The 21360-nt window shown below is 46.6% G+C and overlaps 4 protein-coding genes across 6 annotated transcripts in view; 3 read left to right on the forward strand and 1 right to left on the reverse strand.

Moving 5' to 3' along the window:
- Positions 1 to 8115, reverse strand: part of LOC144483861 (uncharacterized) — an 87998-nt gene extending 79883 nt beyond the window's left edge. Inside the window, exons 1-2 of one of the 3 annotated variants that reach the window (XR_013496047.1) lie at positions 6156 to 8115; positions 490 to 1233 (exon numbers count right to left, since the gene is read on the reverse strand). Coding sequence is in view for 2 of the 3 variants with exons in the window: in XM_078202432.1 (XP_078058558.1) it covers positions 6508 to 7810 (1303 nt within the window). In the remaining variant the exon portion in view is untranslated. Of the gene's footprint in view, positions 1 to 489; positions 1234 to 6155 lie in introns of those variants that run through there. The other 2 variants (XM_078202431.1, XM_078202432.1) reach the window with 2 other exon arrangements.
- Positions 1 to 12930, forward strand: part of LOC144483862 (uncharacterized) — a 33256-nt gene extending 20326 nt beyond the window's left edge. Inside the window, exons 4-5 of the mRNA XM_078202433.1 lie at positions 4260 to 4268; positions 11905 to 12930. Of these exons, the coding sequence (XP_078058559.1) occupies positions 4260 to 4268; positions 11905 to 12741 (846 nt within the window). The 3' untranslated portion in view covers positions 12742 to 12930. The remainder of the gene's footprint in view (positions 1 to 4259; positions 4269 to 11904) is intronic.
- Positions 1 to 21360, forward strand: part of LOC144483888 (uncharacterized) — a 435358-nt gene that overhangs the window by 73023 nt on the left and 340975 nt on the right. The gene's annotated exons all lie outside the window — the stretch shown is intronic.
- Positions 17351 to 21177, forward strand: LOC144483891 (uncharacterized). The gene is made up of 3 exons (XM_078202471.1): positions 17351 to 17437; positions 18003 to 18474; positions 21122 to 21177. The coding sequence occupies exons 1-3, from the start codon at positions 17351 to 17353 to the stop codon at positions 21175 to 21177; spliced, it is 615 nt and encodes a 204-aa protein (XP_078058597.1).

A 21360-nucleotide genomic window follows, 5' to 3' on the forward strand; every position in this document is an offset into this window, starting at 1 on the left:
CAGCCGGATCGACAATCAGCACAAAGCCAGAGAGAGGGGGAGCTGGTCCTCGGGATGTAACAATGGACAAGGGCTGGAAGTTTACAGTGTATGGTCATGACCTGCTTGGAGGCAAGTCAGAGCCGTGCTTGAAGCTCCATGGAGGCAGACACTTTCTCCAATGATAGACAGTCTCTGGAACCTCCACCAGCCCCACAACCCTCCGAGCTCCCTGCCCTCCTCCAATTAGGGAAGAAAGTGGTAATGTCTTTGATTTGATTTATTATCACCTGCATTGGGATACTGTGAAAAGTATTGTTTCTTGCACACTATACAGACAAAACATCCCATTCAAGAGTCTGATGGCAGCAGAGAAGAAGGTGTTCTTGAGTCGGTTGGTATGTGATCTCAGACTTGAATGCTTTCTATGGTGCATCTGTAAAATCTGAGAGTCATGGCAGACATGCTGAATTTCCTCAGCATCACTAAGAAGTCTCACAACACCAGGTTAAAATCCAACAGGTTTATTTGGTAGCAAAAGCTTTCGAAGCGCAGCCCCTTCCTCAGGTGAATGAAGAGTTGGGTGGTCAGCACATAATGTCCTTGAGGCCCTGAGAGAAAAGGAGACGGCGGATCCTGTCGGATGGCTCCCTGAGCAGACTGTCAGTATTATCTGGCAGAATGCCTCATCACCAGAACTCACAAACAAGCACCAAGACCTGGCTTGGCTGGTGGTGAGAAGGGCACTCCCTGTCAGATCCTTTATGCACGCTCGAGGTCTCAACATCACCACACGCTGCCCTCGAAGCGGCTGCGGGGGTGATGAGACGGTCGCACACCTCCCGGTGGAATGTGCCTTTGCGAAGAAGGTCTGGAGTGAGATGCAGTGGTATTTGTCGCGGTTCGTCCCGAGCAGCTCGGTGACGCAGGACTCTGTGCTCTACAGGCTGTTTCCGGGGACGCACACCGAGACAAATATCAACTGCTGCTGGAGGGTCATCAACTCGGTGAAGGACGCGCTTTGATCCGCCCGAAACTTGCTGATCTTCCAGCTGAAAGATTTGTCCTCGACCGAGTGTTGCAGACTGGCACATTCCAAGGTCCAGGACTACGTGCTGAGGGACGCGCTCAAGCTTGAGGCAGCCGCCGCAAAGGCACAATGGGGAAAGGCCACCGTGTAAAGCCTTTCAACCGAGGCAGACTGAGGGCCCGGTAACTGCAGAATACCCTCGGCCTGCGTAACTGTGTGCTGAACTGAAAAACAAAAAGCACAAAGAAAAATCTGATGTACGTATATAGTTTAAGCACTGAAATGTAATGAATGTAATATCGTGTAAATGAGTATTGTACTGTAAAAATGATTCTTTTTTTGCACTGTTTGTAATTTTTGGATCTGTCGTTTTGCAATGGTTTATTTGAGAGTATTTTTTAATAAAAGAGTTGGGTTCACGGCCTTTGGGCGGCACGGTAGCACAGTGGTTAGCACTGCTGCTTCACAGCTCCAGGGTCCTGGGTTCGATTCCCGGCTCGGGTCACTGTCTGTGTGGAGTTTGCACATTCTCCTCGTGTCTGCGTGGGTTTCCTCCGGATGTCCGGTTTCCTCCCACAGTCCAAAGATGTGCAGGTTAGGTTGATTGGCCAGGTTAAAAATTGCCCCTTAGAGTCCTGGGATGTGTAGATTAGCGGGTAAATATGTGGGGGTAGGGCCTGGGTGGGATTGTGGTCGGTGCAGACTCGATGGGCCGAATGGCCTCCTTCTGCACTGTAGGGTTTCTATGATTTCTATGATTCTTTTGGCTAAGATCAAGTGTAGTGTTGACATGCTGTGCTTGGTTGAAGTCATTAGGTTACATTGTAGCTTCAAGAACAAAGAACAATACAGCACAGGAACAGGCCCTTCGGCCCTCCAAGCCCGCGCCGCTCCCCGGTCCAGGATTGAATCCTGAATCCAGGATCCCCGCCCAATTTTCCAGCCTATCTACATACCAATATCCTATCCACCGAGCTGTCCCCCACAGCTACGATGCTTTGTTCATTACAACCTATTAACTCACCCCCACCCCCCCATTCCAGACCATGTGATCTCCAGGGAGAGGCGAAAACCCAGAGTGAAAAACCCCAGGGCCAATATGGGGAAAAAAAAAATCTGGGAAATTCCTCTCCGACCCCCTGAGGCGATCGAAACGAGTCCAGGAGATCACAATGGCCCTGATCGGAAAATGCTTCCCAACCCTAGTCAATTCCACTTCCACGAGAAACAAGGAACAATTAGCCCGCGCCGCTCCCTGGTCCAAACTAGACCACTCTTTTGTATCCCTCCATTCCCACTCCGTTCATATAGCTGTCTAGATAAGTCTTAAACGTTCCCAGTGTGTCCCCCTCCACCACCTTGCCCGGCAACACATTCCAGGCCCCCACGACCCTCTGTGTAAAATATGTCCTTCTGATATCTGTGTTAAACCTCCCCCCCTTCACCTTGAACCTATGACCCCTCGTGAACATCACCACCGACCCGGGGAAAAGCTTCCCACCGTTCACCCTATCTATGCCTTTCATAATTTTATACACCTCTATTAAGTCTCCCCTCATCCTCCGTCTTTCCAAGGAGAACAACCCCAGTTTCCCCAATCTCTCCTCATAACCAAGCCCCTCCATACCAGGCAACATCCTGGTAAACCTCCTCTGTACTCTCTCCAAAGCCTCCACGTCCTTCTGGTAGTGTGGCGACCAGAACTGGACGCAGTATTCCAAATGCGGCCGAACCAACGTTCTATACATCTGCAACATCAGACCCCAACTTTTATACTCTATGCCCCGTCCTATAAAGGCAAGCATGCCATATGCCTTCTTCACCACCTTCTCCACCTGTGACGTCACCTTCAAAGATCTGTGGACTTGCACACCCAGGTCCCTCTGCGTCTCTACACCCTTTATGGTTCTTCCATTTATCGTGTAGCTCCTCCTTACATTATTCCCACCAAAATGCATCACTTCGCATTTATCAGGATTGAACTCCATCTGCCATTTCCTTGCCCAAATTTCCAGCCTATCTATATCCTTCTGTAGCCTCTGACAATGTTCCTCACTATCTGCAAGTCCTGCCAGTTTTGTGTCGTCTGCAAACTTACTGATCACCCCAGTTACTCCTTCTTCCAGATCATTTATATAAATCACAAACAGCAGAGGTCCCAATACAGAGCCCTGCGGTACACCACTAGTCACAGGCCTCCAGCCGGAAAAAGACCCTTCCACTACCACCCTCTGTCTTCTATGACCAAGCCAGTTCTCCACCCATCTAGCCACCTCCCCCTTTATCCCATGGGATCCAACCTTTTTCACTAGCCTACCATGAGGGACTTTGTCAAACGCTTTACTAAAGTCCATATAGACAACATCCACGGCCCTTCCTTCGTCAACCATTTTGGTCACTTCTTCAAAAAACACCACCAGGTTAGTGAGGCATGACCTCCCTCTCACAAAACCATGTTGACTATCGTTAATGAGTTTATTCCTTTCTAAATGCGCATACATCCTATCTTCATTTGAAGCAATTTATAAAAGCAGCATCTCGGCCTTTTGTCTAAGATGCAAATGAGATCAAGCCTTGGAAGAGGAGCTATTCCTTCTCCAATCAGCTTGGATCATGTAGATCAAGCCCAAGACAGGAGGTGAGAGCCCTGTCTTGTCAGCTTGGATCGGGAATGTCTCAACTTGTTCAGACTCTGAATTGGACTTAATTTGATTGAATTGGAATAAAAATACAAAAAAAAGAGTTGGGTTCACAAACAGGGCATATATAGACACAAACTCAATTACAAGATAATGGAATGCAAGTCTTAACAGGTACTCAAGTCTTTACAGATTTAGACAATGCGAGTGGAGAGAGGGTTAAGCACAGGTTAAAGAGGTGTGAATTGTCTCAAGCCAGGACAGTTAGTGAGATTTTGAGACCATGCAGAATCTACGACAACGGATGAGTGGACACCGCTCGACAATCACCAGGCAGGAGTGGTCCCTTCCTGTTGGGAAACACTTCAGCAGTCAAGGGCATTCAGCCTCCGATCTTTGGGAAAGCGGCCTTCAAGACACACGACAACACAGAATCTCCGAGCAGAAATTGATAGCTAAGTTCCGCACACATGAGGACGACCTCAACCGGGATCTTGGGTTCATGTCACACTATCTGTAATCCCCACGACTTGCCTGGGCTTGCCGAGTCTGCATTCTCTGGTGTTTCAAAGAATGAAAGGTGATCTCATTGAAAATACTTCAGGGGATAGACAGGGGAGGTGCAGATGAGATGTTTCCCCTGGGGAGTCTGGAACCAGGAGATACAATTTCCAAATAAAGGGGAATCCACTGAGATCTGGTCTCAGGGGAGATATTTCTTTTTCAAAAGTTTATTTATTACTGTCACAAGTAGGCCTACATTAACACTGCAATGAATCATAGAATCATAGAAACCCTACAGTGCAGAAGGAGGCCATTCGGCCCATCGAGTCTGCACCGACCACAATCCCACCCAGTCCTAACCCCATATCCCTACACATTTACCCGCTAATCCCTCTAACCTACACATCTCAGGACACTAAGGGACAATTTTAGCATGGCCAATCAACCTAACCCGCACATCTTTGGACTGAAGTTACTGTGAAAATCCCCCAGTTGTCACACTCCGCATCTGTTCGGGTTCACTCAGAGGGTTGTGAAGCTTTGAAATTCTCTACCCCAAAGGGCTGTGGAAGTTCAGTCATTGAGTGTTTTTTTAAAGCAGAGATTGATAGATTTCTAAATACCAATATCACAAAGGGATATGGGGATAGTGTGGGGGAAAAGGCATTGAAGTGGATGATCAGTCCTGATTGGATTGAATGGTAGAGCAGGCTCGATGGGCTGAATGGCCAGCTCCTGCTCCTATGTTCCAATGATACAAAGATCGGCAGGAGAGTAAGTCGTGAAGAGGTGGTAAGGAGATACAAAGTGATGCAGAAAAGTGAGTGGGAAAAGATATGGCAAATGGAATATAGTGCGGGAAAATGTGAAATTGTCAAATTTGGCTGAGAGAATAATAGATTTATTATCTAAATGGTGAGAAATTGCAGAGCTCTGAGATTCAGAGGAATCTGTGTGTCCAAGAACATCCTTCATAATACACAGTAGCATTTTCCCTCCTACTGAGGGAAAAAGGTTAACGCTAACAGGTCTGTGGTTCCCATTTTCTCTCTCTCCCCTTAAACAGTGGGGTTACATTTTCCATCTTCCAATCTGCAGCAACCATTCCACAATCTATAGAATTTGGAAAGATGACCACCAATGTATCCACTATCTCTACCGACACATTGTTTAGTTTCTCTGCCATTTTCCTATTTCCCATTATAAACTCCCCTGTCTCCGCCGGAAATGGACCCACATTTGCCTTTGCTAATCTTTTCCTTTTCACAGACCGATCGGAGCTTTTTCAATCAGTTTTTATGTTTCGCCAGTTTGCACTCATATTCAATCTTCTCTTTCTTTATCAGTTTCTTGGTCCTCCTTTGCTGAATTATAAAACAAGTTCCCAATCCTTGGCCTTACAAATATTTTGGCCACTTTGAGTCTCTTCCACGGATCTAATCGAATCTTTAACTTTTCTTGTAAGCCACGGTTGCTTCACTTTTCCCATTGGATTTTTGTTCCTTAAAGGAATCTATATTTGTTATAGATATGTGAAATGAAAGTGGTCAAAGTCCCAGAGGACCACAGACTGCTCTCCACTTTGAGAGAGAGCTGACTGGTGGAGTTTTAACCTGAGGGTCACCACACATCAAATGAGGGACAAGGTTGAGAAGGTGGGGCATTTGTGTGTAACCTCAGTCAGTACGGGAGTTGAACCTGCACTGTTGGTATCACTCCACACCACAAACAAACCATCCAGCCAACTGAGCTAACTGACCCTCTTGTCAACATATAATAATCCCTGAAATATTAGCGATTGCCTATCTCCCATTATACCTTTTGATGCAGTTTCCCAATCCATCTCAGATACAGGATCTCATATTTTAGTTTTCTTCTGTGAGAAACATCCAGATAAGTTAAACAAAAGAACCATATAAGTACCACAGCCCATCTCCATGCTAACGTCACATACTTCAGTGGGGTTCCAAACAGAATTACGAATTAAATATCTTTGAACTTACAAACGTGCTTCACTCTTGTGATCCTTGTGAAATTTGAAGACAAGAAATGTGCTCTCCCAGGCTCAAAGATCATCAGCCCACTGGAGGCAAAGCCGTGAGACCGGCCAGTCCAGCATCAAGAAACCCTCCGACTCTCCCCGTTGGCCAACTGTGAGAATGAACAAAATGCAGTCCTGGACATAAGTGAGAGCAGAAACAATAACAGCAGAATCCAAACCCTGGAATCACTTGTGAACTCGCTGGTGGCTCAACAGGTGGAATGAGTAAGCAATTCCATTCCCAAATTGAGAGCAGTTGAACGACCCCTACTCTGTGTGAACTCGCCAATGTTTCCGCAGGGAGGATGAATCACTGAATATCTTCCCACATTGAGAGCAGGTGAACGGTTTCTCTCCAGTGTGGATTTGCTGGTGTGTCTGCAGTTTGAAAAGCCAAGAGAAGACCTTCCCACAGTGAGAGCAGGTAAATGGTCTCTCCCCAGTGTGGATTCGCTGGTGTATCTGCAGGTTGGATAACTGACTGAATCCCTTCCCACATTGAAAGCAGGTGAATGGTCTCTCCCCAGTGTGAATGCGTTGGTGTATTTGCAGAGCGGATGAATCACTGAATCCCTTCCCACACTGAGAGCAGGTGAATGGCCTCTCCCCAGTGTGAACTCTCTGGTGTGTCAGCAGCTGGGATGAGAGAGGGAATCTCTTCCCACACTGGGAGCAGATAAATGGCTTCTGCCCAGTATGAACTTGCTGGTGTCTCTGCAGGGTTGATGGATCAGTGAATCCCTTCCCACACACAGAGCAGGTGAACGGCCTCTCCCCGCTGTGAACTCGCCGGTGTCTCCGCAGATGGGATGAATCACTGAACCGCTTCCCACATTGAGAGCAGGTGAATGGCCTCTCCCCAGTGTGAACTCGCTGGTGTACCTGCAGGTGGGATGAATAACTGAATCCCTTTCCACACTGAGAGCAGGTGAACGGTTTCTCCCCGGTGTGAACTCGCTGGTGTATCAGCAGGGAGGATGACTGAGTGAATCCCTCCCCACACTGAGAGCAGGTGAGTGGTCTCTCTCCAGTGTGAACTCGCTGGTGTGTCTGCAGGTGGGATGACTGAGTGAATCCCTCCCCACACTGAGAGCAGGTGAATGGTTTTTCCCCGGTGTGAACTTGCTGGTGTATCGGCAGGGAGGATGAATCACTGAATCCCTTCCCACACTGAGAGCAGGTGAACGGTTTCTCCCCGGTGTGAACTCGCTTGTGGGACTGTAGGAAGGATAGCCGAGTGAATCCCTTCCCACACTCAGCGCACGTGAATGGCCTCTCTCCAGTGTGAACTCGCTGGTGTGTCTGCAGGTGGGATGACTGAGTGAATCCCTTCCCACACTGAGAGCAGATGAATGGTCTCTCTCCAGTGTGAACTCTCTTGTGGCACTGTAGGAAGGATAGCCGAGTGAATCTCTTCCCACACTGAGAGCAGGTGAACGGCCTCTCCCCAGTGTGAACTCGCTGGTGTGTCAGCAGGTGGGATGACTGAGTGAATCCCTTCCCACACTGAGGGCAGGTAAATGGCTTCTCCCCAGTGTGAATGCGCTGATGGATTTCCAGTTGTGACGAAAACCTGAATTCCTTCCCACAGTCCCCACATTTCCATGGTTTCTCCATGGTGCTGGTGTCCTTGTGTCTGTCCAGGTTGGACGATCAGTTGAAGCTTCATCCACACACAGAACGCAGGTACAGTTGCTCGTTTTTGTGAATGGTGTGATATTTCTTCAGGCTGTGTCACTGGTTAAAGCTCTTTCCACAGTCAGTTCACTGGAACACTCTCACTTAGGTGTGTGTGTGTGTGTCTCGGTGCTTTTCCAATCACACTGATGTTTGAAATCTTTTGAAACCGACAGACCGTGACTCTGTCAGATCGAGATGTGACGTTTGAGATTTCTGTCTGTGATTCCTCCTCTTCTGATATCCTGTAAAAACAATTTACAAAAAACATCACAGTCAGAACAGACAATTCTCGCTTCTATGGGAACATCCTTTCCCCTGTCATTAATGAAAATCTGTAAATCTCCATCCCACACATTGTCCCTCCATTCTCACGCTGCCGGATCTAACATTCAGCCACCCAACACTCCTGATGGTGCTGATTCAGGATGAATGACAGATCCATGCTCACTGCTTCCTGTCCTGGACACCGAGGTCAGAACAAATAGAGTTGTCCTATCTAGAGAGGCTAAATAGTCTGGGTCTGTATTCCTTGGAGTTTAGAAGAATGAGGATGACTTTATTCAAACATATAATTTGATTGATTTGATTCATTATTGTCACACATATTAACATACAGTGAAAAGTATTGTTTCTTGCGCACTATACAGACAAAGCATACCATTCATAGAGAAGGAAACAAGAGAGTGCAGAATGTAGTGTTACAGTCTGTAGAGAAAGGTGTAGAGAAAGAGCAACTTAATGCAAGGTAAGTCCATTCAAAAGTCTGACAGCAGCAGGGACAGAAGCTGTTCTTGAGTCGCTTGACACGGGCGGCACGATAGCACAGTGCTTAGCACTGCTGCTTCACAGCTCCAGGGACCTGGGTTCGATTCCCGGCTCGGGTCACTGTCTGTATGGAGCTTGCACATTCTCCTTGTGTCTGCGTGGGTTTCCTCTGGGTGCTCCGGTTTCCTCCCACAGTCCAAAGATGTGCGGGTTAGGTTGATTGGCCATGCTAAAATTGCCCATCCTGAGATGCGTAGGTTAGAGGGATTAGTGGATAAATATGTAGGGATATGGGGGTAGGGCCTGGGTGGGATTGTGGTCGGTGCAGACTCGATGGGCCAAATGCCCTCTTTCTGCACTGTAGGGTTTCTATGAAATGCCTTTCTATGGTACATGCCCTCAGACTTTTGTATCTTTTTCCCGACGGAAGAAGGTGGAAGAGAGAATGTCCAGGGTGCATGGGGTCCTTAATTATGCTGCTGCTTCACCAAGGCAGTGGGAAGTGTAGACAGAGTCAATGGATGGGAGGCCTAGTTTGCATGATGGATTGGGCTACATTCACGACATTTTGTAGTTCCTTGCGGTCTTGGGCAGAGCAGGAGCCATACCAAACTGTGATACAACCAGAAAGAATGCTTTCTATGGTGCATCAGTAAATCTGTATAAGATCCTGAGGGAGCTTGATAGGGTAGATGGTGAGATATTTTCACAAGAGGAAGGGAACACGCTACAAGGGGCGGCATGGTAGCACAGTGGTTAGCACTGCTGCTTCACAGCTCCAGGGACCTGGGTTCAATTCCCGGCTTGGGTCACTGTCTGTGTGGAGTTTGCACATTCTCCTCGTGTCTGCGTGGGTTTCCTCCGGGTGCTCCGGTTTCCTCCCACAGTCCAAAGATGTGCGGGTTAGGTTGATTGGCCATGCTAAAATTGCCCCTTAGTGTCCTGGGATGCGTAGATTAGAGGGATTAGCGGGTAAAATATGTAGGGATATAGGGGTGGGGCCTGGGTGGGATTGTGGTCGGTGCAGACTCGATGGGCCGAATGGCCTCTTTCTGTGCTGTAGGGTTTCTATGTTTCTATGAAGTTAAAGGGCCAGTCATTTAAAACTGAGGTGCGGAGAAATTTCTTCTCGCAGAGGGTGGTGAATCTCTGGAATTCTCTGCTCCAAAGGATGGTAGAGGCTGAATCATTAGAAATATTTAAAATGGAGGTGGATAAATATTTGATAGATTGAGGAATAGAGGGCGATGGGGAAATGGCTCACAAAAGGAGTTCGGCATCGATCAGCCAGGATTGTACTGAATGGCAGGGTCGCTTGAAGGGCCTGGTGGCCTCTCCTGCTTCTATTTCTTGTGATCAGTTGCTGCAAGTCCCCAATTTCCCCCAGAGTGAGAAAAGAAATGGAAAGGGGGAGAAAAGAAAGTGTTTTACTCACAGATGTTGGCCTCTTTTTAAGGTCAAACCAAATAAACAAACAGGAGGAAGTTTCAGTCAGTCTGAAGCGCAATTTGCAGTCACAAAAAGCCCGTCCTGTGATTGGTTGGAGGACCGGGGTCCTTCAATTCTTCCCATTGGTCAACACCTCAGTCTGACGGTCAGGGGGCGGGCTCTCCCCTGCACATGCGCAGTTTCCCCTCTCCCTCAGGGCCGGGTGCCTGGAAACTTTGGCTCGTGGAGGTGCCGGGGGAGGGGGCACAACGGGTGGGGGCGGGGCTCCCATGTCCGCGCGTCCGGGCCTGCGCACTGGGATCCATCCAAGGATGTTGGCGCGGAGCAGAGTGATTGCTGTTGGCTGATTGAGGCAGGGCTCCATTGTGCCGTCACAATGACTCAGAGGGGCGTTCCCAGCACACACTGTCCCATTGGCAGCAATATCACTGGTTACAGAAGCAGCACACTGCGGATTGGACACCAGCTCAGCGCGGCTGGCGGTCAAAGCACCGCCCACCCCCACGTGGGCTCGGGTTCCGCCCCCCCATTGTCTACATGCGGCAGATTGACCAATGGCAATGCGTGGAGGACCAGATCAGTCCTGGTCCTCCAGCCAGTCAGAGTCCGGGCCTTGTGTCAATGGCTGCACGAATGTTCCTCCATTGTTTGTCCAGCAAACTGCTGCTCATCCTCCTCCTCTCTCTGAACAAAGATTGAGCTTCAGATAGATTCAAACTTCCTCCTGTGGCCAACATCTGTGAGTAAAACACTTTCTTTTTGCATTCTGGGAAAAATTGGGGACTTGCAGCAACTGAAGGGAAAGGAAATGAATCCAGTCTGTACATTTCACACATTTTTAGTCCAGTGATTTGATTTATTATTGTCACGTGTATTAACATACAGTGAAAACTATTGTTTCTTGCGCACTATGCAGACAAAGCATACTGTACGGCGGGAAGGAAAGGAGAGAGTGCAGAATGTAGTGTTACAGTCACAACTAGGGTGCAGAGAGAATCGAGTTTTCAAAGCATAGAACAAGTGTAAAAGATAAAATTAGAAGGTATCCTTGGCACAGTCTGCAAGAAGTCACCTTGCTCCGGTGCCATCTTGAGTATATCTGTCTGGCCGCCTGCATGGAGATTTTCAACTGTGTCCAGGACAGGATGAAGTTTAACAACACCAGGTTAAAGTCCAACAGGTTTATTTGGTAGCAAAAGCCACACAAGCTTTCGGAGCTGCAAGCCCCTTCTTCAGGTGAGTAATCCAGGACAGGAAGCAGTGAACATGGATCTGTCGATCAGCCTCAATCAGCACCTTCAGGAGAATTGGGAGGGTGAATATTAGATACAGCAGAGTGAGAGTGGAGGGAGAGTGAATATTAGATACAGCAGAGTGAGAATGGAGGGAGAGTGTGTGTGGGATGGAGATTTACAGCTTTTGGGGAATGAGAGAGGAAAATAGAATTGTTAGTTCTGCATTTCTATCCTGTACTGACCGTAATGGCATTTGTAAACTACATTTACAGGATATTGTGACAGGAGCATTTACAGACAGAAATCTCAGACGTGACGTTCTAGATTTGACAGAGTCACTCGATTCCTTGGGACCTGAATATCATCGGTCTTTGAATCTAGAAGGAGGAATGTTTGCCCAGTCTCACCCAAGTGAGAGTGTTCCAGTGCACTAACTGTGGAAAGAATATCAACCAGTTACAGAGGCTGAAAAACCATCACACCATTCATAGCGGGGACAGATTGTACATGTGTTTGTTGTGTCGATGAGGCTTCAACTGTTAAACTGACCTGGATTGATACAGCGGGACCTAAAACATGAAGAAACCGTGGAAATGTGGGGACTGTGAGAAGACATTCAAAGCTCCATCAGAGCTGGAAAACCATTGGCGCATTCACACTGGAGAGAGGCCATTCATCTGCTCTCAGTGTGGGAAGGGATTCACTCAGTCAACCACCCTGCAGAGACACCAGCAAGTTCACACTGGGGAGAGGCCATTCACCTGCTCTCAGTGTGGGAAGGGATTCACTCTGTCATCCCACCTGTTGAGACACAAGCAAGTTCACACAGGGGAGAGGCCATTCACCTGCTCTCAGTGTGGTAAAGGATTCAGTAATTCATTCAACCTGCAGACACACCAGCGAGTTCACACTGGGGAGAGACCATTCACCTGTTCTCAATGTGGGAAGCGATTCAGTGATTCATCCAACCTGCAGACACACCAGCGAATTCACACTGGGGAAAGACCGTTCATCTGCTCTCAGTGTGGGAAGGGATTCACTCTTTTATGCAACCTGTTAAGACACAAGCGAGTTCACACCGGAGAGAAGCCATTCACCTGCTCTCATTGTGGGAAAGGATTCAGTGATTCTTCCGGCATGCAGACCCACCAGCGAGTTCACACTGGGGAGAGACCATTCATCTGCTCTGACTGTGGGAAGGGATTCACTCTGTCATCCCACCTGTTGAGACACCAGCGTGTTCACACCGGTGAGTGGCCCTTCTCCTGCTCTCAGTGTGGGAAGGGATTTAATGATTCATCCAACCTGGAGAGACACCAGCGAGTTCACACTGGGGAGAGGCCATTCACCTGCTCTCAGTGTGGGAAGGGATTCACTCTTTTATCCATCCTGTTGAGACACAAGCGAGTTCACAAGTGATTACAGGTGCTGGAATCTGATATTGTTTCTACTCTCAATTATCTCCAGGACTGCTTATTGTTCATTCTCAATGGGGAGGATTATTTGATGTTGGACTGGCTGATCTCACGACTTTGCCTCCAGTGGGCTGATGCTCTTTGAGTCTTGTTGCAAATACCTGCTTTCAGATTTTACAAGGATCACAGAATGAAAGGGTGTTAGGAAGTGAAGAGATATTTAGCTCTTATTTCTGTTTGGAACCCCCAAAGCATGCCACATTGCCATGGAGATGGGCTGTAGTTGTTACATGGTTCTTTTGTTGAATTTACCCGAGGTGTTTCTCTCAGAAGCGATTTTAGACCAGGGGTAGGCCACTTGGCCCCTTGACCTTGTTCCACCAAGACTGAGGTTCTTGAGCAAATTGACATAGAGAAGGACAAGGCCTTTTAAAATGGATAAATCTCCAGGTTCAGACGAATTGTACCCTAGGCTGCAGTGGGAGTCAAGGGAGGAGATTGCAGGGGGTCTGACCCAAATTTTCAATTCCTCTCTGGCGACGGGACAGGTGCCAGACGACTGGAGAACAGCTAATGTGGTTCCGCTATTTAAGGAGAATTGTAGAAACAAACCAGGCAACTACAGACCAGTGAGTCACACGTCAGTGATAGGGAAGCTATTGAAGAAACCTCTGAAGGAAAGTATCTATCTCCACTTGGAGAGGGAAAGCTTGATTAGGAATAGTCAACATGGCTTCGTCAGAGGGAGGTCATGCCTAACAAATTTGATTGAATTTTTTGAGGAGGTGTCCAGGTGTGTCGACGTGGTTTGGAAGGGGATTCCTCATCAACTCATAAGATTTAGAGGCAGAATGCAGTCTTTAAGAGGACAGGAAATCAGTAAAGAGTTAAATGATTATTGGGCAAGCTAAAACAAACAGTTTACCAACATATGTAAATGCAGAAAGTGAATCAAAACAAGTAATTATTATTTAAAACATATATGCTGATATTTTAAATGTATTTTAATGTATTGTACACTTTGGTCAAGCAAAGGTACCGAAAGGCATGGTGGTAAACGACATTAGTTTAAAGTCAAAGGTCTGGGAACTGGTTAATCAGCAATTGTCTTATCAGTGGGATTCCGATGAGGGTACGTATTCTGCAACATTTATGAATAGATGTATTCACTGCCCAGACACAAGGATAGACATGCCCCTGGATGCAGGATCACATGTCTATTCAACTTGGCAGTGAGCTGGAGGGAATGTCCATTTTGACCTTGAGGTCGCGTCTGCTGTTACCAGGCAACAGAGATGTAGTTAGAGCCAAAAAGGGAAAGACGTCCGGATTTGAAGGATGAATAGAATCTCACCATGATATTAAGTATCATATGGTTGGCTGAGGTACTTGACAGAGATTTGTATTGATGTATGACTGGTAAATGAAATTGATTTTAAGCTAATGAAAGGCAGAATTATTGATTATGACAAAGTATAATTGATCTTTATTTGATTCTGTACTTCAGATCTTTCAGAGTGGTTCTATGGCTCTATTCCTCAGAGCTATTTAAACCTTTTGGAAGTCTCCGGTCAGCTGTACATTTATTTTATGTTGAATAAATTTTGTTACGTCTTTGCGAGTTTTGAATTGTCTAAGTTAAGACACAATTGGCCTCCTTGAAATTTCCCCACAACACGAGGGTAGTGCAGTCGATGTAGTTTGTATGGATTTCAGCAAAGCCTTTGACAAGGTTCCACATGGGAGACTTGTAAAGAAGGTATGTTCACATGGGATACAGGGTAATTTGATAAAGTGGATTCAAAAGTGGCTCAGTTGTAGGAGACAGAGGGTGATGACTGATGGCTGCTTTAGTGACTGGAAGTAGGTGTCCTTTGGCATACCACAGGGATCTGTGTTGGGTCCACTATTATTCATCATTCATATAAATTATATAGTTATCAATGTAGGGAGTAGGATTAGTAAGTTTGCGGGTAACACAAAGATTGGCCAGGTAGTTAACAGTGAGATTGAGTGTCTTGGGCTACAAGATGATATAGATGAGATGGTCAAATGGGCAGATAAGTGGCAGATGGAATTTAACCCTGACAAGTGTGAGGTGATGCACTTTTGAAGGAATAATTTGACAAGGAAGTATTCAATGAATGGCAGGGCACCAGGAAGTTCTGTGGAACAAAGGGACCTTGGTGTGTTTGTCCACAGATCTTTGAAAGTGGAAGGTCATATGGGACACTTATCTTTATCAATCAAGGCATAGATTACAAAAGCAGGAAAATCATGTTGGCGTTGTATAGAACTTTGGTGAAGCCACAGCTGGGGTACTGTGTGCAGTTCTGGACACCATATATTCAGCAGGATGTGATTGCATTGGAGGAGGTGCAGAGGAGATTCACCAGGATGCTGCCTGGGGTGGAACATTTAAGTTATGAAGAGAGGTTGGATAGTCTTGGGTTGTTTCTGTTAGAGCAGAGAAGACTGAGGGACGACCTGATCAAGGTGGACAAGATTATGAGGGACATGGACAGAGTGGATGAGGAGCAGCTGTTCTCCTTAGTTCAAGGGTCAGTCACAAAGGGACACAGGTTCAAGGTGAGGTGCAGGAGGTTTAGGGAGGATGTGAGGAAAAACATTTTTGCCCAGAGGGTGGTGATGGTCTGGAATACGGTGCCTGGGAGGGAGGTAGAGGCAGGTTGCCTCACACCCTTTATCTGGATGAGCACTTGGCACATTATAACATTCAGGGCTATGGGCCAAGTGCAGGCAGATGGGATTAGATGGGAGTTCATGTGTTTCTAATGTGTCGGAGTGGCCTCGATGGGCTGAAGGACCTCTTCTGCACTTTATGATTCTATGAAATTAGGAGCAGGCATAGGCCATTTGGTCCTTCGAGCCTCCTCCACCATTCCATATGATCATGGCTGCTCCTCTATCTCAACACCATGCTCCGTGCCCTCTCCATTCCCCTCGATACTTTTAGAGTCTAGAAATCTATCTATTTCATTCTTAAATATATTCGGTGACTTGGCCTCCACAGCTTTCTGTGGTAGAGAATTCCACAGGTTCACCACCCTGAGTGAAGAGGTTTCTTCTTTTCTCATTCGTAAATGGTCCACCCTGTATTCTGAGACTGTGATCCCTTGTTCCAGACACCCCCAGCCAGAGGAAACAACATCCCTGCATCCAGTCTGTCTGGCCTGTCAGAATTTTATCCAATTCACTGAAATCCTGTCTCATTCGTCTAAATTCCAGTGAATACAGGCCCGGTCAACCCAATCTCTCCACATACGACAATCCTGCCAGCACAGGAATCATATCTGATGAACCTTTGCTGCATTCGTCTGTGGCAAATATATAATTTCTTAGGTAAGGAGACCAAACCTCCAGGTGTGGTCTCACCAAGGCCCTGTACAGCTACAGTGAGACATCCTTGCTCCTGTACTCATGTCCTCTTGCAATGAAGGCCAACAAACCACTTCCCTGCCTAACTGCTTCTTGTTTTTGCATGCTTGCTTTCAGTGGCACCCAGGTCCCTTTGTCCATCAACATTTCCCAATCTATCACCTTTTAAATTATACTCTGCTATTCTGTTTCTCCGTCCAAAATGGATAACGTCACATTTATCCATGTTAAACTGCATCTGCCATATATTTACCCATTCACTCAACTTGTCTAAATCGCCTTGAAGTCTCTTGACATCCTGCTCACCACTCACATTCCTGCCAAGTTTCATGTCATCAGCAAACCTGGAAATATTACATTTGGTTCCTTCATCCAAATTATTGATATATATTGTGAGTAGCTGGGGTCCAAGCACTAACCCCTGCATGACTCCACCAGTCACCACATGCCACTTTGAAAAAGATCCATTTACTCCCACTTTCTGTTTCATGTCTGCTAACCAATTCTCAATCCATACCAATATATTACTCCATTCTTTGGTCATTAATTTTGCATACTAATCTTTTATTTGAGTCTCGATCAAAAGCTTTCTGAAAATCTAAATACACTGCATCCACTGGTTCACCTTATCTATTTTAGTGATGACATCCTCAAAAATCTCCAGGATGTTTCTCAGGCGTGATTTCCCTTTTGTAAATCCATGTTGTCTTTGTCTAATCCCTTTGATGTTTTCTCGGTATTTTCAACAAATTCTGGTCTAGGATCTGAGCATTCGGTGTCCCAGGGCACCGTTAACACCTTCTGTGTCTGCTGGGCATCGCAGGGAGACTGGGGTGCATTATTGACCCCTTTAATCACATTTGATTTGATGCTTTAAGTTTCCTTTCCGCTTTGTTTTTTGTTTTGGGTGATTGCCCTCCTTTTGGGAGATGCCCATTTTAATTTGTCCCCTCGTTAATTTGATTTAGTTTATTTTTAGATCATTTCTGGATCATTGAACGTCTGTAAAATGCGGAGAGATCGTACATGTGTTTTGTGTTGATGAGGTTTTAACTGATCCTTGAACTTGGGAGAGGTACAAGGACACCTGCACTGTGGAGAAACCGTGGAAATGTGGGGACTGAGGGAAGGGATTTTGTACACCCTCTGCACTGGAAACTCATCAACGCAGTCATATTGGGGAGAGACCGTTCACCTGTTCGGACTGTGGGAAGATGGCCAAAAAGATTGAATCTAAACATAAGTTTTTAGTCGAGCAGTTTGCATCTAGATTTTCAGGGCTGCATCCTCGACAAGAAGCAGTGAGCATGGAGCTGTCAATCAGCATGAATTGTCACTCTCTGGGGAATTGGGAGGCTGAACATTAGGACAGCAGAGCGAAAACAGAGAGGGAATCTGTGGGATGGAGATTTACAGCTTTACTTAGAATGAGAGAGGAAAGAATGTTCTACAGAAACTAGAATTGCCTGTTCTGAATTTCTATTCCAACTGACGGTGATGACTTTTGTAAACTCTTTTTGCAGGACATTAGAAGCAGAGGATTTGGAAGCAGAAAATTCAAAGCAGACGTCATGTCAAGACCAACCAGAATCACTCACTTCACTAGGAGCTGAATATCATCGGTCTTTGACTCTCAAAGGAGAAATGTTTGTCTGTTCAGTTTGCTTCAAAAGATTTGAAACACCAGTGTGATTGGAAAAGCTCCAAGACCTGCACACACCCGAGTGAGAGTGTTCCAGTGAACTGACTGTGGAAGAGTTTAAAGTGGTGACAGAGTCTGTTAAAACCTCGCACCATTCACAATGCGGAGAAATCGTACATGTGTTTTGTGTTGATGAAGTTTTAGCTGATCCTTGAACTTGGGAGAGGCACAAGGACACCTGCAGTGTGGAGAAACGGTGGAAATGTGGGGACTGTGGGAGGGGATTTTGTACACCCTCTGCACTGGAAACTCATCAACGCAGTCATGTCGGAGAGAGGCCGTTCACCTGCTCAGACTGTGGGAAGGGATTTGCGCAGTTGTCCAACTTACTGAGACATCAGCGAGTTCACACTGGGGAGAGACCGTTCTCCTGCTCTGACTGTGGGAAGGGATTCAGTGATTCATCCAACCTGCAGTCACACCAGCGAATTCACACTGGGGAGAGGCTGTTCACCTGCAATGAGTGTGGGAAGGGATTCAGTCATTTATCTAATTTGCTGAGGCACCAGCGAGCTGACAGCAGGGAGAGAACTGCCACCTGCTCTCAGTGTGAGAAACGATTCCGTGATTCATACACTCTGCGCTTACACCAGCGAGTTCACACTGGGGAGAGGCCATTTATCTGCTCCGACTGTGGTAAAGGATTCACTCAGTTATCCAACCTGCTGAGACACCAGCAAATCCATAAGTGATGACAGGTGTTGGATTCTGCTGGTATTGCTGCTGTTAGTCGCATCCAGGACTGAACCATGTTCATTCAGACAGTGGGTGAAGTGGGAGGGTCGGAGGGTTTCTCTCTGTTGGACTGGCCGGTCTCATGACTTTGCATCCAATGGGCTGATGCACTTTGAGCCTGGGAGTGCACACTTCCACAAAATGATCCACAAAAACTAATGGAATGTTTTACCCTGGATAATAAATAGTGTTTTTCTACCACGGCAGGTTGAGCTAAAATAAATACATTTGTCTCTGTTCCAGTGAGTCTACAGCACAGGGCCAGGCCAGTCGGCCCAATAGGTCTGTGTCAGTATTTATGCTCCACATGAGCCTCCACCCACTCCTCTTCATCTCCCCCCATCAGCATATCCTTCTATTCCTCTCTCCCTCATGTATGTATCTAGCTTCCCCTTCAATGTGTTCATGCTGTTCACCTCAACTGTGGTAGTGAGTTCCACATTCTCACCACTCGCTGGTAAAGAGGTTTCTCACTGAAATCCCTATTGGATTATTGAGCCTCTTCATAATCTTAAAGACTTCCATCAGGTCACCCTTCAGTTTTCTCTTTTCTGGAGAAAAGCGGCCCTAACCTTTCCTGAGGGTTAAATGCTCTCAGTTCTGGGATTATTCTTGTGAATCTTTGTTGCTCCTTCACCAGTGCCTCTATTACACTTTTCTAAATGGAGATTATGAATGTTGACAATGCTCCCAGTGTAGTCTAACCCTGGTTCTAACAAGTTGAACAGAACCTCCCTGCTTTTCAATTCTATCCCTCTAGAATGGAACCCTGTATATGGGCCATTGAAGAAAAGTTCTTTGAGAGCTGGAGAGTGGATTTATAAGAATGGCACCAGGGATGAGGAACTGGAGATCTTGAAATTTCTCTCCTTAGATCAGAGAGTCATTAGTGTAAGAAATGAGGCCATTCACCTGCTGAATCCGTGCCAGCTCTGGAAAGCAAACCAGTCAGTTCCATTGTCCCAATATATCCCCGTAACCCTGGAAGTTTATTTCCCACAACTTCATTCCCAAAATGTTTGTTTTCTCTCCTTCCATTCCCCTCATGGGCAGAGTGTTCCAGGTCATTGCCACTCGCAGTGTAAAAATATTCTTCCTCACAGCCCCTTTACATTTCTTGACCAAAATCTTCAATCTGTGCCCCCTCCTCCTTGCACCATCGGCTAATAGGAACAGGTTTTCTTTGTTCACCTTGTCTAAACATAAACTTCTGCACCTCCATCAAATCACCCTGCAACCCCCTTTTCTCCAGAAAGAACAAGCTCACTTTCTCCAACCTAACCTTGTAGCTACAATAGAAACAAAATGCTTGGGTTCAGGGGAATGGCACCAAGCCATAATGCTCCTTTGGAGAACTGGTGCAGATGCAATGGGCCAAATAGCCTCCTCCTCCCCCTTAATCATAGAATAGAAATCATAGAAACCCTACAGTGCAGAAGGAGGCCATTCGACCCATCGAGTCTGCACCGACCACAATCCCACCCAGGCCCTACCCCCACATATTTACCCACTAATCCCTCTAACCTACGCATCTCAGGACTCTAAGGGGCAATTTTTAACCTGGCCAATCAACCTAACCCGCACATCTTTGGACTGTGGGAGGAAACCGGAGCACCCGGAGGAAACCCACGCAGACACGAGGAGAATGTGCAAACTCCACACAGACAGTGACCCGAGCCAGGAATCGAACCCAGGACCCTGGAGCTGTGAAGCAGCAGTGCTAACCACTGTGCTACCGTGCCGCCCTAGACAACGCCCTTAACAACTCTGCAATTCCTCAACCCCGGAACCATTCTGGTAAATCTCCTCTGCACCCTCTCAATGACCCTCACATCCTAAAGTGCAGTGACCAAAACTGGACACAAAACTCTAGTTGTGGCCTCACCAGAGTTTTATAAACATTCAGCATACTTTTGCCGCCTTTGTAATCAATATCTTTATATCTGAAGCCCAAGATCCCATTTGTTTTGCTGATTTTTCTCCTGACAGCTCTGCAACCCTCAATGAGCTCTGCACATGAATCCCCAGCTCCCTCTGTCCCTGCTCATTCTTTAGAACGTGTCATTCAGTCTATATTGCCTCTCCCTGTCCCTTCTGCCAAATCACATCCGTCACACTTCTTGTTAAATTCTATCTGCCACTTCCAGAGGAGATTTGTATTAAACTAAACATAGAGAGAAGAGGAGACGCTGCTTTCTTTAATGTCATCCACAATTGAAGACAAGCCTCTGCCTTTCAATGCATGAGGCTCAAAGAGCACAGACAGAGGTCATTCAGCCCATTGTGCTCCTGCCAGCTATTGCAACTATCTAGTTTCATCATTCATATGTTTTGGAAAATAGGTCGGAGATTGGAATTCTTTTAAATGAAGAGACATGGAAACATTTGTTGACAAACTGGTAAACACAGCTCTGATGTAAATGTATCGGAAACAGGCCTGTGTTAATTAGAGTTAAGAAGCAGCCTTTGTTGATCCAACAAGTCAGAGCTGATGGTGAGGACACGTAAACAATGAATGACCCCTCATGACTTTTTCTTTGCCTCACAGGGAAGTTTGCAGGCAGCTTGGTCAATCAGCAGGAACTGTGGCACCAGGAGCTGTGAACCAGCTGTGAGACTAGAAGCCTAGAGGGTCATTAGGAACCAGGGGTGTTCCCAGTGTTTAAATCCCTCAACAAGAAGGCAGTGAAACCCATGCTTAAACTGAGGAGTCCACAGTTTTGAGATCTCAATGGAAAGGTTGACTTTTTTTTTAGCCAAAAAACAATAGCAGCTCCCCTGTAAGAT

This window comes from Mustelus asterias, unplaced genomic scaffold, assembly GCF_964213995.1.
Source record: "Mustelus asterias unplaced genomic scaffold, sMusAst1.hap1.1 HAP1_SCAFFOLD_84, whole genome shotgun sequence".
NCBI lineage: Eukaryota > Metazoa > Chordata > Chondrichthyes > Carcharhiniformes > Triakidae > Mustelus > Mustelus asterias.

Bases quoted from the DNA above. Each gene is read 5' to 3' on its own strand.
- LOC144483891 (XM_078202471.1), top strand. From the start codon at position 17,351: ATGGCCAAAAAGATTGAATCTAAACATAAGTTTTTAGTCGAGCAGTTT. The intron at 17,438-18,002 runs GTGAGCATGGAG...TGAACTTGGGAG, and splicing joins TGCATCCTCGACAAGAAGCA to AGGCACAAGGACACCTGCAG. The intron at 18,475-21,121 runs GTAAAGGATTCA...TTTGCCTCACAG, and splicing joins ATTTATCTGCTCCGACTGTG to GGAAGTTTGCAGGCAGCTTG.